At 38.9% G+C, this 12,068-nt stretch overlaps 1 protein-coding gene across 1 annotated transcript in view; it reads left to right on the forward strand.

Moving 5' to 3' along the window:
• The window catches only part of slc8a4a (solute carrier family 8 member 4a), a 39,043-nt gene extending 37,650 nt beyond the window's left edge, over window positions 1-1,393 (forward strand). Inside the window, exon 9 of the mRNA XM_084730825.1 lies at window positions 42-1,393. Within this exon, the coding sequence (XP_084586951.1) occupies window positions 42-421 (380 nt within the window). The 3' untranslated portion in view covers window positions 422-1,393. The remainder of the gene's footprint in view (window positions 1-41) is intronic.
• Window positions 1,394-12,068: the final 10,675 nt, after the last annotated feature.

Below are 12,068 nucleotides of genomic sequence, written 5' to 3' on the forward strand. Positions count from 1 at the left end.
CTTTCTTTATGTTTAATCTTAATCTCACCTTCTTTTTACAGACACATTTGCGAGTAAAGTTGCCGCCATCCAGGACCAGTACGCTGACGCCTCTATCGGCAACGTGACGGGCAGCAACGCAGTGAACGTATTCCTGGGCATCGGCGTGGCGTGGACCATCGCGGCGGTTTACTGGCACACCAAAGGCAAGGTGTTTAAGGTGGACCCCGGCTCGCTGGCCTTTTCCGTCACCCTCTTCACCATCATGGCGCTGGTGTGCGTGCTGGTGCTGCTCTACCGCCGGCGTCCCAGTGTGTCCGGCGGAGAGCTCGGGGGCCCACGGACAGCCAAGCTCCTCACCTTCTTCTTGTTCCTCTCCCTCTGGTTCATCTACATCCTGTTGGCCTCGCTGGAGGCGTACTGCCATGTGCCTGGCTTCTGAGACTGAGGGAAACACACAGACAGACACGGCTCCTCTCCTTGTTTTTACAGTCTTCTGAACGTGTTTTCTCTCTGTTTTTGTCTATTTTCACAAAGGTTTATAACTATTTGTATCATTAGTTATTATTGATACCGCACAATATATGATTGACTTTGAATCTTTTGGACTTTGAAACTTTGCTACCACCCACTATGCTGTGAAGTATAGCTTTAGCCACTGAAAATTGAACCTCCTCTCGACTTTTCTTCCTTTTTTGAAACATTATGTTCCACTGGACATTTATCTAATCAGCATAAATCACATCAAATGTTAAGTCACTTGACACGTAGACCTTCTGGCATCATGTCCTCTCTCTGTGTGGACAATTATTTGAGTTACTGTGTGTTAAGAAAGCACAAGGTTAAAGCAAGCACTCTAAAGATTCTCCTGTTATAAAACGGAAAATTAAAGGTGGTGCATGGGGCGACATTATACTTGACATTTACATAAAATGAAAGACATTACTGAGGCTGAAGTGACCCGTAAAAACATATTTGTGTGTTGATATTTATTACTCAATCTAGACATTAATTATTCATTGTATATCATGTAAAAGATGAACATTGTGCGTGGGAGTTTTGTGAAAGAGTAGCTGTGTTTATTTTTGCACGTTATCAGATTAAGAGTTTCTTGGTAATCTATTTTAAAGTACCTGTATGTAATATTTTGACATGGCTGTTGACGTGTTGACGTGTTCCTGTACATGTGAATCACAGCTGTATCATAATCTTTTTCACTGCCTGGTCCCCTTTCCCACGACGCTTTCTCAATCAGTATCATGTTCGACAGAGCCAGGGTTGAAAATGCCTTTTCTTACAACATAAGGAGCAGAGGGCCTGCTTAAAATTGTACTATGAGGTGTAAATTCTTTGGGCACATTTATGATTTTTTTTTTTCGTGTGAGTGTGTGCGGTGAGTGTGTGTGTGTGTGTGTGTGTGTGTGTGTGTGTGTGTGTGTGTGTGTGTGTGTGCGTGTGTGTGCGTGTGTGCGCGATACTCTGCTCTTCAGCACAAGTTGGCAAAAGGTGTAACTATCTCAACTTTGACTCGACAAATGTTACGGGTGTTCAGGACACAAAAAAAGTGCAGTCTGAGTACGGATACGAGAAGGACAACCGTTTTCTTATCTGTCACGCTGACACTGTGAACATTTTTTCAACATCACTTTTAGAAAAAGCACAGCAGAAGAGAGGAAGAGTTATTAGGTCCTAATCATAGCACAATCACCGGACAGGTCCATCATCTGGGATGAAAAATGTGCTAAAAGAGACGACATGTACAGTATTTCCTGAGAGTGTCTCCTCGTGTCGCACAGCAGTTGATATTGAAGTTTGTTTTTTATTTAACCTAGAATCTGTAGAGCCATATTTATTGTAACAGTATTACAGTAGAGGTATTTATATGATCAATTTTAGTTTTATTGATATGCACGTTTAATGTATAAAAAGTGGAAATAAATGTTGCTGATTTATGATGCCAAAAGATGCCTTGTTGTCTTAATTCCGCGTTTCAAGGAAAAAACAGTAAATACTCCGAATGAAACATTTTTTCCCTGCAATTTTTCATTTCTAAGTAATAAATGTCATAAATAAGTTGAAATTGGCTGAATAAATCAAGAACAGTGACATAAATAAGCATGGATGATCATCTTCACTTCCTCCCACTACACAAAAATGAAGGCAAAATATCCCAGATAGGAGCGCTGCCATCTTGCGTTGATGACATCATTTAGAACCAGAGTCTGCACAGTAGCAGCCGGAGTTGCAGCTGTGTCCTGACCATGACGAGCACAGCTTAGCTGTCAATCATGACATGAATCCCCCCTTTTATAGCATCAAATTAAAAACTACCTAAACCAACATAGGACCATCTTAGGGAATCTTAGGGTTTATGGCCTATATTGCAACCAACCACCAGAGGGCGATCAAGATGTTTTGGCTTCACTTTTGGGGAGCTTTCATGTCATCCATCTTTATATATGTCAGTGGTTGGGAGACTGAACTTGCAGCAAGCAACCCTAATCTAGGGTTAAGAAAACTAAGTTGGCATTCTTTAATCTCTGTTTTTTAACTTGGGAATAATAAATACTTAAAAATGAAGAAAATTATGTTTTCTTAACAAAGATACATTTCATTTCATTTAACCACAGTATCACAAATATCACACAGTAATTCTAGGTTTCATATGTCACTAATTATTATTACTTATTGAAATGTGGTTTGTTACTGACAACCCCAGTAACCACTACAGATTTGTGCTTACAGTTCTCGGTTCATTTATTTGAAAGAAAATATCAAAAGATGCGTGAGAGACATGGATCAAGAGAGGAAGGGCGCCCACAGAGACTGCTTATTTATAGAGCTTGTGCTACACCCCTGGCTCTCAGAAAACTGTTCTTTTTGAAGGGGGTCTTTCAAGATTATGTCTCTACAAGCACCGAAGTACATAGTTCAAATAACTCATGACTATTGCCTCATTTAGATCTAGGATTTATCACAATATGAACTCTTTTATTAAAATGAAGTATTACAAAACCAGCTGGATGGTTTTCTGGAAGAATGAACCAACATCTAACATTAATAACACAGAGACAAAACAGGATTTTCTGACAATATAATGCAACACAGTGCAACAACAGCCTTAATACTCACCACAGTCAATACAACACAACTCTGACAATGAAGGAAGAGGCACTCTGATCTTTTACTTAAATGGTAACTTTGGTATTTTCAACCTGGACCTTATTTTCCCATGTATTTGTGTCTAAGTGACTAATGGGGGCAAAAATAATTGAAGCTGGTCTTGTATTGAGTGAAACCGCTGCAGCCATCAGCCGTGAAACAAACTGCAATGTAATCCATAAGTGCATTTGCAAAAAGTCAAAGTAGGTCCACTAAAAAAGTGCTTGTTTTTGTCACTGACATTGTTCTTCTAAGTGTCTGGCAACATCATGAAAAGGTTTACTACAGAAAGAGACTTTTTTGTTAAAGAGAAATGGTGTGTTCACATAGAAAGTGAAAAAAAATTGACAATGCTAATATAAAGACAAATAAACACAAATTTTACAATTCCTGTTCACTGGAAGAAGAGCTCAGAGTTAAAAAGTGCATTTGCTGTCACTCTTGCTTCTCAACCGGTCTGTAGTGGCGAAGCATACTATGCTGAAAAAAGCACCCCTGCCGAAAAATGCACCCCCTGTTAAAGTTAGGGGTGTTTTTTTTGGCAAATGTCCCCTCTGCAATCTTCCACTATAAGAGATATGCTTTTTGACATAACACTGGTGCTCACTATCTGTTAGCTAGTTGCTCATTAACTCACAGCTGGCTGTTTGGTGTGAACACACTGTATCCTGATCCTTTTATTTTGACTAGAAACAGATGATTTATTGCGCTCACCAAACCCACCAGACTCCATTTACAGAAACATAATTTTATCATTCAAACTTGACAGAAAGTGAAATTCACCAAAAACCGTCCTGGCTTGTCTTTCCATTGCTCCAGCAATCACCAACTGTGGTTGTTTGGTCGAAAAAAAACCCTTCTATTCACCAAGTTAGATGTAAAAATATTAAGCCTGTCCTCACTGTTCCTCTCTGCTGCCTCTCTGGCGTCTGACCGTCCTCTCTGTCTTCTCCCCATGTCTTCACATCTGAACCTGTCAGTGGCAAAACAAGCACTCTTAGTGTTCCCAGTCTGACAGGGTGAAATTGCCCCCCGGGATTACTTTGCAATCTGTTTCGCAGCTGACAGGTGCGATGGTCTTGCTCAAGACTTGACCATTTTCAAAAATTGCTTTCCCTATTAGTCACTCAGATACAAAAAAATGGGAAAATAGGCTCCATGTTAGTTACTCCAATTCAAGTCCATCCATTATCATACATTAGTAAAAGAAAAGCAGTTTGTCCTAAGCAGGACTTTGAAACTATCAGACAAGCTTTACACTGGCGATTTAATTCTGCAGAAAAATGCAGCTCTTAGTGTTGTATTATATATGAGCTTTAATACTTAATACAGTTCACAGGTTTAGTCCAGTGGGTCATGGGGTAAGTCTGGGGGTCGTGAGATAATTAATGATGGTTGGAAAGAAGAAAACAACACAGTTCTGCTACACAAATTTGTATTCATTTTTTTGGACTTTTCTCTTTTCTTCCTCATTAGGCTCTTTCAATAATGAGACCACAGTCAAAGAAACCTGGGGCCCCACTGATGAGGTGTGTCTTTGATGAAAAGGGCCTCTGAGCTCGAGTAAGGTGATTCAAGGTTCAGGTTTCATCATGTTAATGAGTGTTTTTAGCCTGATGCTCATCCGCATCAACAATTACAGAGAATAATTTGAATGAGAGAAAAAAGAGTTTTTGATAAATGAAAATAATTTCACAGCTTTCCACTTTTTCTTGATAATTGTTCCTTTTTATGGCTGGCATAAAAATGTTCTAATTCCAAATACATTAAGAGGAAAATGAACCCCCCACTGTGACAGAGGATTATTATTATTTCTTGTAGGCAAGTTGTCACTTTTGTGGGTTTTTGGACTGTGAGATTGCCTTGTCCTTTGCTCAACAACTCAGAAAGGTTGTTTTCCATTTAATGGATTCTTGGACAACAGAAAACAGAGCTCCACATGTTGTCAACTCTCTGACAGGGTCACTCCTGCTGCACACGATGAAAGACAGAACAAAATGTCTTGTTTGTGGATTTCTTTCCCTTTGCATCAGTCTTCAGACGCTGCTGGGCTACAAGTTTGACCAAACAACTAGTTCATAACATTCTGCTGTGCAGACATTTTAGCCAGAATCAGGTTTTTAATATTAATTCTCATTATGATTACATTTTCCCCCAAAACTAAATGAAGATGCATAATAATCTCCGGTGAAAGAAATGTTCGTAGCCTACTCTCTTGTTCAAATCTAATTTAATAAGAAAAGTCTGGCTAATCTAAATTATTGTTCTGTTTACCAAAATGTCTTTGTACAACTATTCATTATATCAAAGCTGAACAAATATTGGATTATTACTTGTCATCCATATTTCCCAGCTCTCCCATTTTGCAGTATTGAGTGGGAAATGAGCCATGGACTTAATATGCATGCACATGCAGAGAGGCTGGATGGATTTTGTACTTTTTGCCAAGAGCATGATGGGATATGCTCCAGCCCCCTCAGAAGGAATAGAGGTTAAAGATAACTGATAAAGTGTTGGTCCTAAGTCCTCTGTTTTATCATTTTGTTTTTTACGGTCATATATACAGTGACCATTACAAAAAAAGATATTTTAACAACTGAAGTTCCCCCCTTTTTTAAGCATCTTTTAGCTTTACTCTTTAAATTCACTGTTATTAGGTTTTTACCGGCAGTAGTGCGCAGCTGTTTTCAGTAAATATAGGCTCTGATGAACTGAACTGTACAGTACCAGCCCTGCACCAAATGACAGACAGATTTAGCAAATAGCTGGTTAGCACAGCGAAGCTTTTAGCAGCTAACGAACCAGATATTTCCCTCAGGAATTAGAAGGAGTTTAAAGCTGGATTGCAGGACTTTTAGAGTACTTATAAATGAGCAACCGTTAGCTGCATCCCAGCCCTTCACACAATGCTGATTAAACCTATCACCGTAGAGTAAATCTCTATATTACGCAGTATACTGTAAGATAAAGGTAAAAGTCACCTTTATTGTGACATATACTACCATACAGAGTACAATTATACACAGATTCAGCCTCTGCATTTATAGGAGCTGTGTGCAGCACCTGGGGACCAACTCCAGTTCTAAGTCAGCACCTTGGTTAGGAGCACTGACAGGAGAATTAATCTAGCATACATGTTTCTACTGGTGGTGAAACTGGAACAAACAGAGGAAACCCAGGCAGGCACAGGGAGAACATGCAAACATCATGCAGAAGGCTGTGTCTGAACCGGGATTCAAACCCACAACCTTCTTGCTGTGAGACATTTTTTTTTTTAAATGGCAGCATTCCCAAATATTGGACGTATATATTTACCAGCCAGAAGCTTGACTCGACATGAAGCAACTAATGCTAATATTTCTCTTTGTCGACTGTATGTATAAGTGTTGCACTGCCCCCAAGTGGCTAAAAAATCAGTAAATGCTGGTTGAAGACAGTGGTGGGCCCCTCTGGGGGGATGCAGAGCCACTATGGGGGAGTGCGGATGACCAGGGTTGATTAGTGAGCTTTAGATATATTAATAGGCAGATTTTGTTGAACTGTTTCCAGTTTCTGTGCTAAACTAACCAGTTGCAATAAGTAGTTAACCTTGCCATCAGTAATGACAAACACAAGAGGGGGCTGGTCAAGAAAAGGTAAGCATAAGTCCCTTTTTTACACTGCACAAAAAACACTAATATCTGGCTTTTGTCTGCAATGGGATAGAGTACAACTGGCATTATAGTGACAGGTATTTATCGGCTGCACCTCTGATCAGCAGTGATGTTAGCATGATGCCCAGGCAGACAGCCTAATTTTCACCCCTCTTCCATGCAGATTATGAAAACTTGTCACCTCCACCTGTAACTTCCATGACTCTTCAGCTCCTCTTTCATACACATGTGCTGCTTGGTTTGACTTGGTTTGAGCTCAGTGCAGTGCAGTTTGCACCTACTTGAGGCTGTGTATTTAATGATTAAGTGCTCATCTTTCATCGAGCAGCAGGATGGCGGACAAACCTTTTATTTCTTATAAATCCTTCCCCTGTTATTTGCCTGAGTTCCATTGAGCCTTAAAGTGCCTTAAAGAACTTCCATCTCCATCAAAAACACCTTGCTCAACTTCACCACAGACTGTATGGGTTGTAGCTGCTGCATTAGAGGACCAATCACATGTCGTAATCAATCAAAGAAAGTTTGTGATTTGCTGTCAGAAAAACTCACTAAAAGTCTCTGTTTATTATAAAGCTGGGGTCAAAAACAACCACATGCAGGTGTTGCTTGAGTGAATAGGACTTGGAAGGGGGTTATTTTGGGAGATACCTTGTAGGTATCGAGAACTGATACCCAGCCTCACTTATCACAGATCACGCTTTAAAATCCTCCACAGAGTCCCCAGCTTCTGTTTTGCTTCTTGAACGGGCTTAGAGAGGAGGTGTCGCTTTACACCTCCTGGGACCGGATGAATCAACAGAACTTTGGCCACAGATCGTGAGGTAACCTCCTGATCAGATATAAAGAGGTTAGAGAAGCACATTGAAATTCAACACTGTCCCTCAAGGCCTGCTGCTCTGAAATGAAGGAGAACTATGCCAGTGTGAACCTCCCATAATGAAAGCTGTGTTGAACAAGGCACGTCTAGACAAGATAAAATTCTTAAAGGGATGTTGAATCATTTTAGTAGATAGAGAATGGGTTATAAAGACAGATTACATTAAGATGCAAACTGTGTAATCATAGGTCATTTTTGCTGGATTACAGTCATTACTATACTGTTTAATTGTGACACATTCAGAGGTTGCAGATGTTTTCAGTGAAGAAATAAAAAAAAAAAACCCCACACACTTACATTATCTAATTTACAGAGCAGGTGTCAAATATGATAACTCACATTATCAGATTTACACATCATTACATTAAGTGGAGCAGGTGCGAGCGGATCTGGGATGTGAACTGTTGTCTGGTCCGCGCTGTTAATCTGGGAATCTGAGAGACTTTTCTTTACACATTACAGTCACAGCTGTGAACAAGACTGAATGAAGGCTGGTGAGTGAAGCGTCTCCGGTGTTGGCAGGGGGAGACAAGTGGACAAATGTGTCGAGAAGTAGTATTTGTGGAAGGCAGCGGCGAAACAAGGAGGACAAGCTGTGATTCCTCAGTGTGGAGGCTGTGAGAGACACATCTCAGAGCTTACACTAGAAATGTATAGCTCAAACGTAGCTGTAATACACTGAAAAAATACACCTGAACAGATGTTCGTGTAGCATACACTGTAAAAAAATCATACAGGAATTCAGTAGTATTTTCTCACAAGGTTTATTCATTTAAGTTAACTGAACTTGAATAAAAAAATTCTAGTATTTACTTACAGAACACTTCAGAACTTATAAACGTCACTTTGTCTAACTTGAAGTCTTTTAACTTGAAATGATAAGTTGAGTGAATGTACTGTACAGAGTTCAAACAAACCAAGTTTCTAAAGCAGACTTACCAGCATGCATTGTTTGAGAGCTAAAACTCTCTTGAGACCCTTCGTCTTCTATAGTTTGAAGAAAACATACATGACAGAAACTTGCTGTATATGTCTCTAATATATCGTAAGATGGGTCATGGTTGCATGGCTTCGCAAAAATAAAATGCTGCAAAAATGTTGAAGGTTGGCATTGAATTCTTAGGATTTAATAAATTCACTGGGAACAGTTTTACATGTTGTCTTTGTGTCAGCCTGCAGAGATTTGCAAAGTTCACCCAACATTAACATGACCCCACATCCCAGTGAAATTATCAAATTTTATTTGAAACTATTTGAAATTAAGTGGATCACGCACTTTAAAAATGACTAGAGAAATGATAAAATTAAGTTGTCTTTACTTGCATTTTTTTAATGCAAAAAAAAGTAAGTAGTTTATACAAATACTAATCTTGCTTGATCTACATAATAATATCATGCAAAAACTAAATTTATTACATTTTTTTATCAAGATCAAGGAGAAAAATGTTATCAGTGTAGGGTAACATTTTATCACTGCTCAGCTGTAACTCCTCTTATCACGAGCAAGCTGAGAGTTCAGAAGTGTCGATGCAGAGGTTTGCATGGGGTGGGCCAGCTTGAGAGACCCTCAGCCAGGGCTTTTTTCCAAGGCTGCAAGTGGGCACAGGCCATCAAAGTGCCGGCTGGTTAGCATACGGTTTGTGCCAAGCTGTTTGGCACCAGTCAGTGATGTCTTTGTCAAAGTAAAACAGCATCTAGGGAATCATCCATAGGCCTTTTAAAAGGGAGGATCAAAACTGATTTGGTACAATGTGACAGTAGTGGCACAGGGTACAAACTGCAGGCCAACAGGCTTTATATATGTGGCTCCAAAAAGCAGTAAAAAAAAAAAAAAAAAAAAAAAAAAAGGCACAACAGATTTTTGTGAAGGCTATAAGAGATGAATGCATGCTGAAATATGTGTTAAAACAAATCCAGGCTAAATGTATCTGCCTGCTGCCTTTCTCAGCAGCCATGACAGCTAAAATTTCTTTAACTGCTAAAATTAGTCTGGAACTGCTGGTTTTATTCTACTTCATGATTTCACACAATGAGAAGATCATTTCTGGTCAGCAAGACATCTGTGTCAATCATCTCCTCTGCTTGTGAAGAGGGAAAAGTCAGTTTTTCAAGGCTAAGACAGCTTTGCCAGAAATAACACACTCATACTTATAATGGTGTGTGTGTGTGTGTGTGTGTGTGGGCATACTTTAGAATACGTTTAATGGAAATAAACTTAGGGACAGTGTGACTGTGATAAGTGTTGCAAGTGATATGTTTATTTAACCTGACATTACATCTGGTCTCTGATAATTATCTACATTTATCACCAGCTAATAATCACCAACTATTATAATGCACCAGTAATATTCCAATAATATGTTATAAAGCAGTCTAATATATTTCTTAAAGGGGCCACTCTGGTCTATTATACGTAGTTTTCCTTTTGATATGTGAAGTACCTTTACTTAATTAATAGTAACTAAATATTATGATTAATAATATAATTTCAGCTCTACAATCAATAAAGTTCAGGTGCATTTTGTCACTTACATTCTATCAATACACACTATAGGCAGCACATTTCAGAATCAACACAATAAATGACATAGTCAGAGGTTTAGGCTAATATCTTTATGAAAAGCACATATTTCTTTTAAATTTCTGCAGTGTATCTTTAAGGTGCTTAATGGTACAGTGTGTACAATTTACACACATTTACTGGCAGAATGGAAATGCAATAAAATATTTATAAGTATGTTGTCATTAGTGTATAATTACCCGGAAATAGAAACTGTGTTTTCATTACCTTACAATGAGTCACTCATATCTACAGAGGGTGCAGGACTTCTTCCACAAAGTCTGTCATGTGGCTCTGCCACAATAGCTCAGAATGGACAAACCACACACTGGCTCCAGATACAGCTGTTCATGTTTTGCTGAAGTTTTGAGGCTACTGTGAGTTCTGTGGAAGCGGAGAGTGAGATGAGGTGTCTGCAATCTGCAAGCTCACTGCTAGATGCCACTAAATCACCCAGGAAGTGTATTAAGTTACTTTTTGCTTATTACTCTTAAATAAGAAATATTATTTGGTATCAAAAATTAATTTGTTACATTATCTGCTATCCTCCATCCTTTGTTTAGTTTTCTGGCTAGCAGCTGACGTGACCTGCCCTGAACCTGCCACAGCTACAAGTCATCAGACACACAGGTCAAAAATTAACTCAGAGTTACCTGGATTACTAATTGTAATATTACTACTGTTTTGGAAATTGTAATCCCTTAGACCATATATTACTGGGTAATAATATCACAGTAATATTTTACTCAGTAATGTAGTACCGCCTGACACTTATTATAATATGCATTTCTGTGTAAATAACATTTTACAGTTGTAGCTGGTTGAAGTACAGCAAATTTAAACTATTACTATTGAAGGGTATTTGAATGTTTAACAATACAGTGCATCATAAAAATGATCTTGTAACTATAACTGGTAGGTAAATGTAGTGGGGAGGATTTTTGCCTTGTAAAAGTAGTGTAGTAACACTCAAGTAAAGTACAATAGGCCTGCATTAGATTTGTACTTGGGCACAAATAACAATACTTGAGTAAATGTAGTTTCATACAATCACTGATGCTTTAAAGTATTAGGACCAAACATAGAGGGGAAAAAATGAGAGGAGGAAGATTATTATTATTAATTTGCCTTTTGAGAATAAAGTCAAAATGTAGAGAATAAAGTCGAAGTCTAAGTATTAGTACCGGATACAAGAAAAAGGAAAACTAAACATTACATTAAACTGTAAATGTTGAGAACAAACTTGAAATACCATTTCAGGAATACAAAAATAACTTTAAACATTAAGTAAATAAACAAATAAACAACAACAACAATAATAGTAATAATCTTCTCTTCTCATTTTCCCCAAATGCTTGGCCGTAAGTGATTTAAAATGTTTTGAGTTTATTCTTTTGTATTTTTTGTTATTTTATTCTTTTTCTCTTTTCAGGTTCACCATCACCCCCCTCTCTCCTCCTCTTCCTCCTCCACCAGCCTGCACGTGCTGCGTGCTCGCCCCTGAGCCCTTCATCTCGTGCGTTTCGCCATTGGTCTGGGATGATGTCATCCACAGTGGAGACAATAGAGCCCACCTCCCCGTCACTGTCTCCTCACACACATACACACACACACACACACACACATACACACACACACACGCGCACCGCAGCTCAGAGTGACACACGCTCCACACAGACGTGACGCCAGCTGAGTTATCCAAGCACTCATTTATTTATTTATCTGTTTTTTCTCACAGTCCGGCAGAGCTGTGCAGCTTCTACTCAGACCAGCTCTGAATTTGTTTTTTAATCTTTTTTGGGGTTTTTTTTTAAAAAACCCCATGAAGAGGAAAGGA

This window comes from Lutjanus erythropterus, chromosome 11 (assembly GCF_056507025.1).
Source record: "Lutjanus erythropterus isolate fLutEry1 chromosome 11, fLutEry1.hap2, whole genome shotgun sequence".
In the NCBI taxonomy this organism is placed as follows: domain Eukaryota; kingdom Metazoa; phylum Chordata; class Actinopteri; order Lutjaniformes; family Lutjanidae; genus Lutjanus; species Lutjanus erythropterus.